Source organism: Pseudopipra pipra, chromosome 3 (genome assembly GCF_036250125.1).
Source record: "Pseudopipra pipra isolate bDixPip1 chromosome 3, bDixPip1.hap1, whole genome shotgun sequence".
NCBI classification, from domain to species: Eukaryota; Metazoa; Chordata; class Aves; order Passeriformes; family Pipridae; genus Pseudopipra; species Pseudopipra pipra.
The window spans coordinates 46,568,089-46,586,092 of NC_087551.1; the positions used below are offsets into that span (position 1 = coordinate 46,568,089).

The 18,004-nt window shown below is 34.7% G+C and overlaps 1 protein-coding gene across 11 annotated transcripts in view; it reads right to left on the bottom strand.

Moving 5' to 3' along the window:
- The window catches only part of QKI (QKI, KH domain containing RNA binding), a 152,992-nt gene that overhangs the window by 98,901 nt on the left and 36,087 nt on the right, over positions 1 to 18,004 (bottom strand). For all 11 annotated transcript variants that reach the window (XM_064648971.1, XM_064648972.1, XM_064648970.1 and 8 more), the window contains exon 2: positions 14,629 to 14,771. In XM_064648971.1, coding sequence (XP_064505041.1) covers positions 14,629 to 14,771 — 143 coding nt within the window. The remainder of the gene's footprint in view (positions 1 to 14,628; positions 14,772 to 18,004) is intronic.

Sequence of the window (18,004 nt, forward strand, 5' to 3'; positions counted from 1 at the left end):
CTATTTTCAGCTCCTCTGGACAAAATATTCCCCTTCATTTTTTAAACACAATGTATACATGTGTTATCAAAGGTGAGGGGGGGGGAAAGGCATTTTTTTTTTTACATTAACACAAAGATAGTATCTTTAATCTCCAGGGCACTGTTTTGCCAGTTTAGTTGCTAAAGAGCTAATAACATTTATTCACAAATTCTTAGGCCAATTTGAAGATCAGTCTACCTAACAGCATACCAAAGAATAAGTATCTTAGCCTACGAGATTTGGCAAATTACCGCAATCTAACACCAACATTTTCTTCAATTCCATTTTCTAAAAACTAACCCAAGATGTAAACATTTATGCCAAGAGATTTACCGTTTAGTTCAAAATTAGGTGATTATTAAGGAGCTTTACTGCCCAGAATTCTATAAGAAGTTCTTTTTCATTTTCACTTTTCTGTAATAAAATTACACATCCACCATATAGTTTTGGCATTAGATTATTATCTAATTATTATCTAACCTTCAGATGGAAGCTAGAAAGTAATCCAAACCCAAAGGGAGATCTACATTTTTTGTGAAAATGAGTGCCACATGATCTTACATTATACTGTCAAGAAACTTCAAAACATTGCAGAAGTTACACTCCCTAAGTTCCTTTAAAGAGAAGCAGTGTAAGTCAGATAAACAGACTACAAAATTAGAGAGAATTTAACAATAACTCTCAAATTACTGATCTCTAACATAAAGCTATAAAAACTTTGTTCTTCTGATTTTAACTGTGCAGAATGAAATCATCACCTGGAAAACACCTAATACTGTAAACAATCAGCACTTGCATTAGATAGATAGAAGGAGTAAAGGCAAGTTTATTAAATAAGCTAAGTTTTGCTGACATTTATTCCCATATTTCTGTATAATGTACCACATAGGTAATACTGGCATTAACCTAAACAACTTCCAGAATTCAAGATCCACAAAGAGCTGCTGTGCTAATTAAAAAAGGCAACCAGCACTTCAGAAATGGCATCAGGTACTAAATGCAAGAGGAAGATTTTCAAATTAGTATATAGCTCCATAGCCATCAATCTGTCTATACAGAGATATATAAAAAAGTAAATCTGACTAAACACAGTACACCAAAATCCCTGAGCAAAGCAGTTCAAATCTCTCTAATCTCTTTTATTCAAGGCCTGAAAATCATATCTGGTGCATCATCCTACTACATACAGTCCAACTGAACTTTCACATACCTATTTTTGTACTGACCATAGAGAACAAAAACATATACAGAAACATAAATTAATGCAAGACCATCTCAAAATGATAGAAAACCACTCTAGTAGTACTACTGTAACATGGAGAATCTGCTCCTATTATGGGGAAAAAAATCCAGCTTTTAATATTAAGACAAATGAGGCCCATATATCATTGTTGCAGTCTTCTAAAAGCTGACACTTAGCTGCTGGGCTACACCTCACTTCTACAAACACTACCAAACTTTAGGGAATACCAAATCCTGCTAAGAAGAGGAGGTTTGGAATTTCCTGATCTCTTTGCACCATGTCAGTTTAGGCTGCTGCACAAGGATCATTTAAAACAAAAAACTGGCACAGTCCTCTCCATTAAAGGCTTTTAACTTGCGGTACAGTTCCACTGTCTTTAGCCCACAGCCTCTTTCAGGGACCTGTTCAACCCAGAGTCAGGCTGTCAACAACACAGAGACACTTACTACAAGTACAGAAGACAGAACAGAAAGGCTTGTTCATTACCAGTTCACCTGCTAAAGAGCCATAAATGAGGGTTTGCTCTTCACTTTTTTGGGGGGTCAGCTGACAGCTGGAAGCCAGAAGGAACAATCAAGTTTGAAGAACTAAACAGGTTCTTGAGAAGAAACTGGAGAAATCTCGGACAAGAAGCAGCAAACAATATAAACAGGATTAATTTTTTAACGAAGACACTGTACTTATTTCCAGTCTACATTCTAACAGTCTTTACTGCACGCAGAAGAACTAGCCGTACTTATAAGTTACATGTCAAATATGACACTTTTATGCAATTAAACACCAATTTTTTCAAACATTAACTTTCATTTTGTAAGTGATTAAAATCACACTACTTTTCTATATATCTAATAAAGATGAGGATTAAGATATATGAAGTTCATTGAGAGCATTCATGCTTTCATCTATTACAAAAATAAACAATTTTTTTTTCTAAATTAATCATTAAACTCCAAGCTACTTAATCAAGTACCAAACTGTTTCCAAGAGTCTCATTATGGAGCAAGAAAACATCAAAGGAAAGCTACCGTAAAAATCACCTAACAAACTGCTTGAATCGAAAATAAGTAAATTTTTAAAGTAATTTTATTTGGTCAACAAACATAGCATTCATGTCTTTTTGCACTGAATGAGCCACTGAAAAGTGCAAAGTTTTAGAATAGTTTTATAAAACTACATATATCAAATACTGTGTTATTAATAAAAGCACTCTTTCAAAGTTTGTCCTTCCAAACTCTCTAACCTTTTCTGTCATTGGGGCTGACTGATAAGCCACCAGCTGTTTTTTTTCTTCCCTGTGCTACAATGCATTCTCTTCCTTTTTAAGGTTAGTATATCCAAGCAACAAACAGCAGGACTTAAGCTAGCAGCTAGAATGTCACAAACCTATATATTTAGCTCCCATCTCATTTATTGCCATCCCTCAGTGTCAACCATTTAATGTCCCTTTTGCTCCAGTCTCCTGACATTCCTCACTGAGCTGACAACACTGCAGGCTGGATCAGCAGACAGAAGATACAAGAACACACAACAACAGACCTTATCAGTTACCAAAGACAAAAGCCATGCCTTGTCAAACACACTCAAGGCAAAAAGTATTTTGGGTTTTGCCTCCCTCCCCCCATTTCTGAACTAATTTTTACTGTTTATAAATAGTGTAGTAGTTTGTACAAATATTAACTTCAGATCTTCAGTGAAATAGCAATTTGAGGGTTTTGCATGTATCTTCACCTAGTAGGTTAGAAACCCTCCTGTTTGTACTATCTTAATTTACACTATTTGCTTCACTTCTGCTTTCTCAATACTTTTCCTACATAATATAAACTGTGTTAAAGTCATGTTTGCTTTACATTTAAGATTGTTTTAACATTAACCCTTTTCCTCATGCCACAAGCTTAAAGAAAACCATAATCATGTAGTTTCAATTCCACTTCAAATATCTATAAAATAATATCCCTCAAAATGAATTTTATGCTACATGTTCAGTTCATGTAAAAAACACTAATCTAATTACTGCCATATTTTGGAAATAATTGGATTTTAAATTGCTTAGAATTATCAACATAAGTGAGAAAGCTGTAAAGATAGACAAATTAACAATTTCATGGTTTTAAAATGGGAATCTCTGTTATCATTAAGAGTCCCATTTGCAATTATTTAAAGGCCCACAGAACCATTTGGTAGTTCCCTCCTTTAAGTGGTCATAAAAACCTTTAAACAGTAATTGAAAGATTGTTAACAGAAACTCTCTCAGGAAATCAGATCCTGTGAACAATCTAATAGCAGGCATGCTTAAGCAAGATAGTGAATAATCTCTTTCATCCTATTCACTAAGATGAGGGTCTCAGAACAGTGACAAGACACCAGTTTCAATAATGCTGGGAGATGAGTAAAAACTGTTCAATTCCATGCTCTACTTGGGAATCGTGACACATTTATCTAGAGAATTAACAAGTTGTGCTGTGTGTAAATCGGTCTCCAAAACCTAATTGTAGGATCCAGCAGTGCCCTCTAAGCCTCACAGTTTACATCATTAAACTCATATTCCAATAACAAAGGATCCTCAGGATATACAGTCCAACAACTAATTTCCATAATAATACCTTTTAATTAGATGTGACTACATGTGACATTACCCAAGGCACTTAAAGTTGGCAATTCAGCTGTAGACTACTTCCATTTCTCAGTAATTAGAAGTGAGAAAGATACATTTAAATTGGAGCACCACTGCAGATAGTGATACTATAGTTAAAAATACTTAGCAGAAATGGAAATTCTTATACTTAAGGGACATTATTCCCTTTTTTTAATTTACCAGAGAAACGCAGTCATTCTTCCTCCTCTCAAAAGGAAGAACTGATGGTGCAAAACCAGGCTTTGAGGTTATACTCAAGTTTACATAAAGGAGAGGTGCTCAGTAATCACTTCATTTTATCTTACTAGTTACTGGACCTTTAGAAAAGTTCTTCATCCCTGTCAGGCAATAGTTTTTAAGATGAAGTTATTCAGTCTTTTAGAATTCTAATTTGCAAAAATATATTTATTATTCACCTTAAAAGATGGGAAGGGAGGAAACACAGAAATTGTACACTCTCAAATCAGAAGGCCTTAAAGTTGTATTATATAAATAGTAATTACTATTATTTTCCTCCACAATACCACACTGACAAGCAAAGTTAAACAAAGTGGTAAAGTACCACACCAAGCAATAGAGTAACTAAACCCATGATAAAGATGCAAAGTATTGTTTTGTGGATGAAGGTTAGGCATTACCAATTACAATTATGATGAAAGTTTCCATATTCAAGCAAGATATCTTAGGAAAAAATGCATTTTATCAAATTTCTGGAGTGAGTGACAAGCTAAGGTATTTAACATTCCCAAATATAAACATGCTTTTTATTCATGTGACTGATTTTAATTGTTTAATTTAGCTGACTAAATTGACCTTTATAATCACAACTGGTATCAGATAATTTTTGCTTTGCTCATTTAATTTTTACACACATTTGAGTATTGGCAACACAGCTACAATCTCATCCATAGACAAAAAGCTCTTTAATGAAACAATCTGAACTTTATGAATTCCCAGGTGAAGGTGAATCAGAATTCTCACCTCATTTAAGACAAATCAACTTCTGAAATGCCTATTTCTATATTTAAGTATACTGAAAATTCTCCAAGTATTTCAACAATCAGAACTACAAAACTTCACATTTTAAACAGAAACGTCCTGCTTAGTCATAGGAGCTTTGTACATCACCATCAATTTCCATGCACAGTTTACACTGCATTAAGTTCATTATGAGTTCAATTGCCAAACTCGGTAGAGAATTTCATGCCCTGAAAATACTGAAACATGTCATAGAAAGAAATTTTAAACTTTTTCATCAAAACAAAAGCAATACCCCTCCCAAAAGTTTAGAGCAAAAACCAGTAGGATTATATAATTGGTAGCATTTCTTGTTCTACTACAGACTTTAAGTAACATATTTCAACCAAGTATAAAAGTAAGACTAGTAGCTCTCAATGTCTACTTGCTGCTGTAGAATTATTTCTTCTAAAAAATAAATAATAAATAGATTTCTCAGTGTTGACCTTATTTAAAGTAAAAAATTGAATAAATAATTTCATTCACCTTCTGAAACGATTGTTACAAAAAGCGTTCTCTACGTATTCTCTATGCCAGAATCAGTAAGTTTGCAAAATTCAAGCCCAGAACAGCAGAACAGGTCAGAAACACAGGAGACAGCTCAAAGCATAGTCCTCAGTATTTCTTTTAGTGTCTTAATGTCTAATCTACTTTCTTTGCTCTAAATGACTTCTCCTAAAAGCTTAACTCCCTGCTCTAACTGTAAGAAAGTAATGCATAAAAAGAGAAATGAGTCAAAACTAAAAAGCCACTGAAACACCTTAAAAAGCCCACCTAACTGGCAGCATTTAAGTGTACAAGTCTCATAACATAAGCACTATAAAATTATGCACTTCAGTCAGCATCACAAAGTACAGATGAGCAGCATTACAGTCTAATAAATAAGCAGCAGTAGCACCTTTAGATATCAAATCACATTGAATCTATTATCCTAAACATCTACAATTACAACACTACTCAAAGAGCAGGATATCAACAATTATTGCATTGAGGCTTCATTTCTAGCTTTTGCCTTTTATTCTGGGGCTTTTCAAGTAAGGAGACTGGTATTACCACTTTATGCAGTCCTGTGATGACCAGCGCCACCGCAGACACTGCACCAGAAGAGGAACTACCTCATATTAACCACAGGAGAAATGGCACAAGAAAGAGCTATCATAAAGCTTTGAGATGTACTTCAAGTTTACGTGCCAATCTACCTGTCTGTGGTGACTTAGGATATAGAAATATGTTACCTGGCAGGCCCTACTTATATTACAAAGCCAGAGTTTCACGTCTCTCTCATTTCAGTTTGCCTATCAACTGATACACAGAAGAAACTGAAATCCTCCACAAAGACTCACAAGCGCTTGTTTATAAATTTTCCAGGTCTCAAAGGCAACATTTGCACTTGAAGAAGTTTGCTTGGAAGAAAAAAAGAATATGCAAAATATTATTTTGGCCAGAATAACTTGAAAAAAATCTAAAGAGATCAAAGCCCAAGAAATCCTATTTTTGTACTTGTGCTGATTGACAGCAACTTTGCTTTACTTCTAATGCAAGGGACATTCACTTTAAAAACAACAGCAATCAAGTAGTCAAATGAGTTCAAACTATAAAATTCAAGCAATAAGGTTAAACAGTATGACCCAGACATTTAATATGTTAATTTGAATAATATATTCATTATCATCTGTACTTAAGATACATTAGCAAGATAACTGGTCATTTCCACTAATCATGATAATAAATTTGGAACAAGAATACAGAGATATCTACTTAATGCAGCATTCACATTTTTAGACCACCTGTACTTTTCACAGGAAAAAAAAGAATCTGATAAAACTGCTGCATATTTAAGACAACTTTAAATCAGAATTCAGCTTAAAATCTTTCCAGAGAAAGCAGTCCCCGTATCACTGACAACAGGGCAAAGCCCTCAGTGTCCTCTGACAGCACAGATCATAATATTTGCAGCTAGAGTGAACTTGAATTTTTAGGTCAGTATGTTCTGATTATTTACAAACCACATAGCTGAGAGATATTGATCACACTTATGTCAGTACTGTAAAGAAACAGAAACCTTCTGAAAAAGCATTACTCAAACTAAGCAACTGAAGTGTTGGGTGGATGAATGCATACAATTTGGACAGGTGCATGAGCTTTCCTATTGAGAGGGAGCACTATGCTGTGCAATAAGAGACAACTGAGAACAAGTAAGGTATAAAAAGAAACCGGCTGCTCATCAAGCAGCATTATTTTTCTTAAAATACTGAGTGTATGTGAATGAAAAAGAATTCACTCAGTTTCAAACTAGTGCAGTAAATTTCAAGAAGAATCAGGGTCTTCACAGAATTGACTACATGAAACATAAAAGCTTAGAACCATGAATTAATATTACACCAAAGTAACTGAAATGACAAAAATGCAGAGAACAACCACCCTGGTTCTTCTGAATTATGGAACAAATTCAGATCAGAAATTAATGCTATAAATGCAACAGTACACTGATAACTTTTCCTTGACAAGTAATATACATGTTTTAATGTATTAATGAGTTAAGAACTTCAGAAACAGCATAACCTAAAAACACCTTTTTAAAAAACTTGACCATATTGCTTAAAAAGCAATTTTTTTAAAAATTAACATGCACTCCCAAAGCTTGTGGGCAGACTTACTCCAGTAATAAACAACAGACCTTTTAGTATTGAGGGCATGTAAACTGATTTTTACCTGATTTTACAAGAGATACAAAGAAAATATCAAGCTGATGTTTTGACTGGAACTCAAAACTACTTTTAATAGCAATTCAGGATGGGGCTTGCTGCCTTCTTATGCTGGTAAAACAGAGAGCAAATACAATTAGCAGACTTGCATTTCACCAATCTACTTGTATGAAGTTATTGAACTCATGCTGACCTCTGACAGGAAATCATTGAATTACTTTTGCAAGGGCAACTCCACAAAAATCTGAGTGTACAAACAGTAATACCTAAACTACAGAGCTACTAAAAGGAAAAAAATATCTAACACATCTGCCAAAAGCTGACTGACCATTGCGGGGGTGGGGACGGGGGAGGGGAATGACACACACGCAGATAGCATGGTACCATAAATCCCAGGTTAAGTTTCTGGGGAAAGTACTGCTGCTTAGTGCTCTAGGTTTCCTCTGTCAACTAATCGGGGGGGGGGGGGGGGGGGGGAAGGTTTAAAAACGTCTTAATTCTCAAGAAAGGGTTTTTCTCTCTATCTCCTCCTTCCTTAAAAGGCTGTACTTCTCAAATACCAGCCCCATATCCTTCAGGAGTCCATTTCAGCTCTCTGAAGCAAACGAAGATCTGTTCTTGACTTTCAGCAAGGGAATACAACTACTAAGGACTCTGATGCCTGAACAGTAATTTGCAAATTCCCATATGTGTTTTAAACACAAACTCTACCTTGCTCTCTTAAGTATGGTTTTAGCACTTGATATATTTTCATGTTCACTGCAGTCCCCAATCCTAGTTGAAGTACACCAGACGTTAAAACAAGCTCAGCAGGTGTACCCAAGCATACCTGACCTATTCATACACTTCCTCTTCTCTGTATAAAAGCCCTCTTTCCTACAATAAACCTTTGAAAGAACAGACTGAACAAAAACTCCATGTAAAACAAAATCAATATCCCACAAATATCTCTGCCTCACAGCTGACCTTCCATTATTTGTATCTGCACATAACTCTTCCATACTTAAGTATTGCAGGAGCTACTACCCAAAGTAAAAGTTCTGAGGGAAAAGCAAAAGCAAGCACAAACTGACACAAGAGCTGTAGTACACAGTCAACTGAAACCATGAACCCAAACATTTTTGTAGTCCATGAAAGAAAGAAATGTATGCACATAAAGTGCAGAATTCAAAACAAAAGAGTGTATTAAGACAGCTCAGATCAAACAGATTGCCCATTGAAAGCCTGACTCTCCACAGAAAATGACATGAGCCATAATGAAAGGCACCATGTGAGCAAAAACAAGCATGATGGATGTTGACAGCTAGATTTGCTCTTCAAAAGTTCAGCTGGACACATTCTTTGCAACCTTAAATTTCCTAATTCCCAAAATTAGACATTTTTAATAAGATTAATTTTAGATAATTAATTAGAATTAGATAATTAGATAATTAATTAATTAGAATAATTTTAGATATTTCATTCAGAGAAAAGTAACAGGAATCCTCAAACTGTTTGGACTAATTTTCTAGACTACCATTCTCCTTTAGCACTTGGCTTCCCCATTTACACACTCCTCTTCATCCATGGGGAACAGAGGCTCCCAAATGTATAGCACTAGTTGTTTATGTCATATTAGAGGATTCCTACTCCTATGAGTTGGACCAGTGTACTAGTTAAACAAGAAAAATAATCCACTACTTTCTGATAGAACTGTCATATACATGCTGGACATAGCTTGTATATAAACATGTATATAAAACTAGAACTCTAATCTTATGACATTAATTTGGAGAAGCTACTAATATAAACACCACCATGAAAACAGTGTCCTGACAAATATGTTCAACTTGTGTGTCAGTACCAGAAGCAACTCATTTCTTCTCCCAGATTTCGGAATTTACTTTGAAAAATATTACGGGAAGCAGAGTAAATAGCATTTGCTTTGGCAAAATCTTTACTTGTCTTACCTCCATCCTACCTTCCTTTTCTTCCCCCCTCACCCCCCTCCCCCACAAAACCACAATCTGCAAAGAGCAAAACTTGAAAGTAAGAATCAAATGGGAAGAAGAACATTAACAGATAAATGACAAGGTAATCACCTAACTTAATTGCACTAAACTCTTGTAGAGTTTAACAGGGAAGAAATAATGGAGATACAGGAACCAAATTAATTGGTACTGCTCTGCCAAAGCTGAGCCTATAAGATTTCTATCAGGGACTAAACGACAGCATTTTTAATTCCAATGTATTTTAGACTGTCTTCCATTCTTCTGCCTCTGAGTACAAGTTCTGGAGATTTGACCAGCATATTTCTGAATAAAATTATGACAATGTCTGTCATCTTTCAGCTATAAATACAAACAAACAAACAAAAAAAACCACCAAAAAAACAAACCAAAGAAAAGAAAGAAAGAAAGAAACAAACAAACAGCTATTGAGTGTGAAGCAGGGTTTAAGAAAAACTCACTGTCGATAGGTGAATCAGCAGTAATGGAAGGGTATCTAACAAAATGTTATACAGAAAGAGTAAAAAAAATCTTCATACAAATATTAAGGCATGTCTCCATTTTATCAGCATCTAAACAAAGGGGCCCTTTCTCAATCCATTCCCTTACCATGTGCAAACACAGCACGTAAAGCCTCTCATGAATATATAAAGTTCAAATTCAAAATTAAATTTTTTGCTCCCGCTACTTCTATTAGAATTTTTTCCAATGATCTTACTCAGACAAAATTTGTGATTAAACTACTTTAGTTATTTCCTATGCATTTGTACTTTCATCCCAAATCTTCCTTCAGCACTGCCAGTATTCTGTAGCCCAAGTTTATTTACAGAGAACAGTTATATTCTCTCTTTCCTTCCCATTACAAGGGTAAACAAGGCCAGGTCTTTTAGCCTCCTTCCCTGTTTACCACTAGGGAATGAAAAGCTTAAGTAAAAGAGCCAGAACAATAAAGATGATGTTATCGTTTTCCTAATCCATATTAGGGATGCTATTAAACTCTGATATTACCAAATTGAAAAAGGATTTAAACGTTTTGTCAGTAAGTTCCCCATAGTAAAATGAATCCCCGTGTTCATCGTTCTGTTGTACTAATTAAACAGTTTCAACTAAAATGGTCAGAAAGTACGCACAAGCTGTTTATCACTGCTGGCCTTTGAGCTTCAGTATACTCAAAGGACATGCTACTTTAGATGCGATAATTACTGAGTTCTTACATTTTTACTGAAGAGGCACAGAAGAGTTCCAACAGAGAATTTCACATTAATCAGAGCTAACAGGGTACTTATTAATAATAAAGCCATGATTATAATAGAAAAAAACATTTATTCAGTTCAACATTTGTAGGTACTAATTCCAAAAACTGTTTAAATTGATATCAGGCAGAAAGTTTAGTCTCAGCTCTTCAGGGAAATTCAAAAATATTAATCATTTATCTGAAGCATAAGAAATGCTAAAGACTATTAACTATTCATCCACAAACAATAGCTTATCCTCCATTCTTCTGCTTCTTAAAAGCTCAATAATTTTTCTGACATCTTTTCTTTTTACTTTTTTAAACTCTGATGGAGGTTATTTCTCTGTGAATTGGAAATGCCTTCAAATTGTAACACCAAAGACTTACACTACAGTACAAACATTACACTGTAGAGAATATATTTTTAACTGAAGGGCAAAATATGGACAAGCAATGGAATTTCATTTTCTGGGTGCCTTTTGCACAGTTTCTCTCTCAAGTTTCAGGAGCATATACATGGTTCAGAAAATCTAAGTAGCTCAAATCTCAATTCTAATACTAAAATTTCTATACAGATTAAACACCTTTCAAGGGTGCTAGAAGAAAATGATACAAATATACCCCACTGCCTAACTGTAGCTTGCAATGAAAAAAAAAGTGTCAGAAAGCAGACCATCCCAACAGTTACACAATTGTGACTGCGATTGCATCATGGAAAAATGCTCCTTATTAACACAATACACCAAAGAAAGTTAGCCCTTGTTTAGCAAGACTTTTGCATACCTTCCAATTACCAGTTCAGAAGTAGAAATTCAGACTCTAAAATGGTCAGAATTTAAAAACTACAGGCTGTTTCAGACAATTCTTTTTGGAAGTTGAAACTTGCATCACCTATGGTCTTTGAATAAATATTAAGATTAAAATACTCAATATGCACTCATATAAAAAAATAAATTAAGGGACTATAGAGGATTTTATATATTTATTTTAGCTTTTAAATTCAATTTTATATATTCTTTACTCTGTGTGGGCAACTAGAGGATAGTCAAACAGTAAATGAACATGATGTAGCATATGAAAATTTACTGTTTCATCTTTTATACATATATGTATACATGGATGTTTATACACACATATATAAAACATGTTTGTTCAAACTTAGGGCAGACCATTATTTTTATGGCTCATAAGTAATTGAGGATTCTGTGCACAAAATGGCACTACTACTGTTCATTATTCACTACAGTCAACTAATCAATATGCTCAAACTCCTATGTCAAAAATATTTACCAGAGTAGAAGTTTATCAGAACAACATAAAATTTCAATGATTATTTTATTTTTTTAAAATTTCTGTTACTAAAAACACTGCTAAATATAAAAAAGAAAAAAGTTTCTAGTCACTCTGAGCAATTTTGTGTTTATCCAACTTTATGCCTTTAAGGTAGAAAAGCTGGAAGAAAACTATAGCAATAGAAAGAATTAACTAGATTCACCTGACAAAATCACTCTGATAGTCTGTACAGCATGTCTTTCCTATATCTGGTAACAATTAATTGCTAAATGTAAGAAGTTTCACATAATACTGTGAAAATTATCATAGGTGGTAATTTTTATCTTTACATGCAAATTTAACTTCGCAAGTGAAATTAATACTTTAAAGTGAGTTTGTTGTTTGTTTTTTTTTTTAAACTAGTTAGAATCACTGTACTCCAGACCTTCTGAATGCCATGCTAGCCTGAATTCAAAGCAGGTCACTTGATTTCTAACTTGCAGAAAGATCTTAGAAAGGGCCTCCATACAAAAATCACAGCTTTTTTTTTTTTTTTTTTTTTTTTAAATGTAGTGGTATATTCTAGTTCATTAACCAGTTACTGAGGCTGTACAGATCCCATTCCAAGTAGCTAAAAACAAATACAGACAACATGTACACAAGCAGGAGCACAGAGAGAACACTGGGCTTGGCTCCCCAGTGAAGCTGGAACTGCCAGTGGTAGGAGCTGCACGGTTTCTAGCACACATTTCACATCATTTCGTAAGAAGCAACTACTTTTTATTCCAGGTCACATGTATAGAAATCACAAGCTTCTCCAACTTCTGAATGTATGAGAGTTTATTAAAATAAATTAGTGAACTCCTCAAGGACTTTCTTCTGAAGGCACACAAAGAGCTAGCTGAAGTAACCTGAAGTTACACAAGTGCTTTCACAGGAACTTTCCTGCTTATTTACATTATATTTGATAAAACTGACAGTGAAGAGCTAAGGTACTAAACCTCTGACTTCTAGAACAGCAGTTTAACAATAATAGTTACGGGAAATCCAATATCTTTTTTCTTACTCGTGGTCCTTGTACAGCAAGCATCAACTACAACAAATAACTAAGGCAACTCTTCACAAAGAGTGCATTGTCAAGTTATGAAACCAAGATTTCAATTACTAAGCAATGCTTTAAAAAGCCACTAAGTAATATAACTCTAAGATATATGCAGGTATCGAGGTCCAGAGCTATTTACATGGCTTTATGGAACTGCATAGCATAGTTCCTCTCAAAAATCTGTAATTCCAAGGAGTTTCAAAAGAATCAGTGTTTTTAGTATGGGAGTATGTATGCATGTACATATATCTATATAGATACATATGTTTAATTTGGAAGAAAAATAATGGAACGGGAGAGAGATATCCTTACAGCCACTACAAATTCTCTGAATGCTCTTCCCAGTAGAGGCACTTTAACTCCAAAGCAAAACAACTTTGTGAAAACTGAAAAGGGAGAAGAGACATTTGCCTAAATATTCTGTCCTGAATAATGACTTGCACTTAACTTTCTTAATGAAGCACAATCAGGTTTAATTTAGAGGCCTGTATGTTGTAAGCAGCACTGAAATAATAAAAACTCAATTTGGAGAGCTTAATTTAATTAACCACACAAAAAGCCACAGAAATACACAAGTGTTACTTCCTTTTTTTTTCTGTTCTGTACTTTCTTCCCCTTTATACCACATCAGTGTGCAAATGCCTTACTTGAACCCTGCACTCCTCCACTGCAACAGAACCTTTAAGTTCTTTTAGAGAAGAATAACACAATTTCTTATTTTGACAGAGATCAATGAAAATGGTTGGGGTAGTTGGGGTAGATTTTGACAGGACTGTTTTTCCCAAGTAGTTTGAAACCATTCAGACCAGAGAAGCTCAAAACAATTCTTCTAGTTAAAATGAAACTATTCTCCCTCAGAAGGTAAGTGTACAATAGAACTGAACACTTAATGGAGAACAGAACATGGCAGGCAAGCAACGAGCTTTGCTTAAGCAGGGCGGGGGAAAGAAGGAAGACAGGACAACCAAGCCTAAGATAAAGACACTTCTATATGCAACAAAACTGGTTACACAGGTATGGGACAAACAGTAATTGAGACTAAGTACTGTCTCCAAAAGGTCTCTAAATGGGCCTCTAAGCATTCTCCAACTGACTTTTAGAGACACACCAAGAGGAAAAAACAGCTTCCCAAGAACTACTTTCCTCATAAAATTCACTACGCAGTGTCTCAGGACAGACAGTACTGAATGAAAAAGAAAATTCAGATCTATGCCTTAGTAATCCATACTAGTTTGCTGTTTAACACAACCTTCTTCCCCTCACTGCAAATCAAGCCAAGTGGAATATACACTGATTCCCTAAGAAGTTTCCAAAGCAACCTGGTGTGATCCAAGGGTAGCATCACATGAAACTTACATTTAAAGACGACCACAAGGATCAAAAAATAATTTAGGGACTAAAAAGATATACTTACATCTGGATATTCTTTTACAGGCACATATAGTTTCTCTTGTAACTGTACAATAGGTCCCACAGCATCTGGTAATTCTGCACTTCTCTTCTCCGTACTACCATTTAATGTGTCGTTATACATGTCTTTCCGTACTCTGCTAATTTCTGTGGGGGGAAAAACGTATATTAGGCATCAAATACAGTAACAGATTATGATCTAGCATGACAGTCTTCTCTTTCTATTATTTCCCAAATCTTAATGCCATTTTCTTCTTCTCCTCATGAACATCACAGTAGCTGAAAAATCTACTCTTTTTTTTAAAATATTTTCTGTTTTGTTTGGGGTTTTTTGGTTGTTTTTTTTTTCTTTTTTGTTAAAAGTTCAGCACCCAACTTAAATGTCTTTCATATCTGTAAATTCGCCACCTAGTCATTCTGTTTATGGAATTCAGCTATTAAAGTAAAAATTACATGCGGCTCTTTAGAACACTTACAGGATGTATAAAAACAGTTCTTTTATGTATTTTTTTAAAATTAAGCACGCAGAAAGGAAAATAAAATTTACAAATCTCTATCTAACATTAAAAAAATAATAGAAAAATGCATCTATACAGTACTTTTTGCTAGCTATGGGATTAACTACAGCATTTGGATATTAAATGGTGCATCTTTCAGCAATGAGAAACAGGATAACTCAAAGGTGCAGCTACTGAGCACACAGTGTGACCATAAACTCGTAAATATTGTTTTACTGACTACCCCTAGCAAGATAACGAAAAAATTAAGACAAGTGCAGTATCGGCGTCTGGGCAATCTCTACATACACCCACAAGTCGTGCTACTTCATTTCAAAGTAATGAAAAACTTCTCAACAGCACCAGGGAATGTCAAAGGTGGACTAGTAAGTACTGTTTATACCATTTACACCTGTATTACTCACACCTTGAAGTATTTACTTGAAAGATGTAGTTCAAAAGTTATAAACAAGGCAGTTAAAAAAGAATAATTTGATTCAAATCTAGGTTACTGTCACTAAACTATAATAATCTGAGAATGGCCACAAAGCTTTCTCTTGTTTGACCAAAAAACACATTTAACAAGAGGTTACATTTTATTTCTAAAACTGTTAAACTGGTATCTAAATTGCTGCTGTAAGGATAAAAAAAATCCCACATTTCAAAACGTATGGAATCCCAATTAGTAAAAAATGTTCTCAATGAGTTTATTTTGATATCCCTGCAGAATTGCTTAAAATTAATGTATTAAACAAGTTTCAAACCTAAAAACTAACATTTAAACAGGACTGTTCCCTAAACATTAAGACTTATGATAGCATAGGCGGTAAAGTAAAACCAGGTATCAGTAACTCCAGTCTTTTCCTTACAATTGTTACAACTGCTTTCAAAACCTTCAGAATTAACATGACATTAAAATCAGAAATCTTATGTTTTCATCTAAATGAAGGAAGCCACAGAAAGAAGTAGTAACTTGAAATTCTAGCAGCAGACAGGAGATTCATATAACCTCTGTTTCATAATCAGTTTCTTCTCTGGCAAATGATTAACAGCTGAGATTTCACCACTTGAAAAGCTGTGGGACAGGGAGAACGTCAGAAACAAAATATCTCTGAAACGCATATTCAAGAACAAGTTGCTTCTTCACTGGAAACTGACATAATCAGGTATACTATATCACGATTTGGTAGTTAACACCTGCTTAGAATGGAAAAACACAAATTTCATCATCATATAATCATAGCTTAAGGAAAAAATCCTCACCTCCTTCTATATTGATAATTTTGGCAACGAGCACAAATTCCTCAGAACTACAAGCAGTAGTTATACTGGCTTCAGTATATAAAGAAATTCTTTAGCACATCTCTGTGAACAAATATTATTATCTTCTGGCAGACTCTGTTTCCTTTTCATTCTCTTCAGATTTTCCATTAATTTACACTACACTGAAACAAGCTAGGCAGTCTGCAGAAGTACTGAAGCATAAGTAGCAGCATGATCATTTTTATTTCTATTTGGCAGCTACTGAGTAGCTGTACTGAAAATTTCCTTTTGAAATATATCTTTCATGCAAAACATAATCACTAACATTAGATATCCTAGTTTTCACAGGAGAAAACGAACATTTATTTTAATCTTTCTCTTGCAAACAATCCTATGTCACATTTGTGACACTTTAAAGTCAAACATTGAGAACACACATAGATAGCATGATAAGCTGACTTGAGGACTACCACTCAGTTTTGGCTGGTGTGAAACCTAAGCTATCTATCATGCCTAAAACTTTATAGAGAATGAAGACACCTATCGACTCAAGGTCTTTACTCCGCTACAGGATCAGACACCTGAAATCTAGTTTTCTTTGCATGTATAGGTTTTTATTTTCTCTACATTCAAGCCAGTGGTAAAGGTGACAAACATCAGGACAGGGACAGTCGGTCACATCAACTCAGCAGTATCACTGGCTCTTTAAGTGCTACCATTTCTTCTGCTTCTTAGCATTTTATCTTCTTTATTGCCTTAGATACTTTCCCTAAGACCTCAGAAGAAACATCAGAAGGAAAAGATGAAATAACAAGCATGAATTCCCAGTTTTCTTTAACTTCTGATCAGGTCTACAAACTCCCTTTCTCTGTAACGCATTATCTAGGAGCCACTCTTTTCATTTATCTGGTATTTGGCAAAACTGAAGGACTACTGCTTAAATAACAAAATAATTAGATCAAATCTCCAGTTCACCCACTCTCTCACACTTCTAACTATGGATAGAACACAACTTATCTTCCTTCCTAACATATTAGTGCAGCTGACTACAAGCATCGTCCCAAATACACAACTCCTGAAATTAGTTATCTGCTTCATAAGCCTCCTGGGATTTTTCAGATTCTGCTGAATCATTTTATACATCTTCAAGAATACTTTTTTTTCTCTTTTATGACTAACAGTCATTTCCTCACCTGCCTCTTATTTAATCACATCTCTGGTGTCTCCACAAGACTCCATACAATGTATTGAATTTTGATGACATAATTACATCCAATTCAAGCTTCTAGTCTCCTGAGTATCTTGCAACTTTGCCACTCGTTTTAGGCAGATACGAGTATCTAAAGAACTGTTCAGCACCTCCCTGAAGTTTATCAGGAGGTAATAAGGTTCCAAAAGCCTCACCTGCATCATGTTAGAAAAGATAAAAGCTCTGCTCTCTCTTAAGCTCTAGCAAGCACCTGTTTTATTCTGTTCTGAAATATTTTCAACTACTTAAAAAGCTGAGTAATGCAAAAGTAGGAAGGCCACATCCTCAAAACACACCGTCTTATTTTTTAGCATTGAATTCCCATATCACTTTTTTTTAAAAAAAGCCACCAGATGAACTGAAGTAAACAG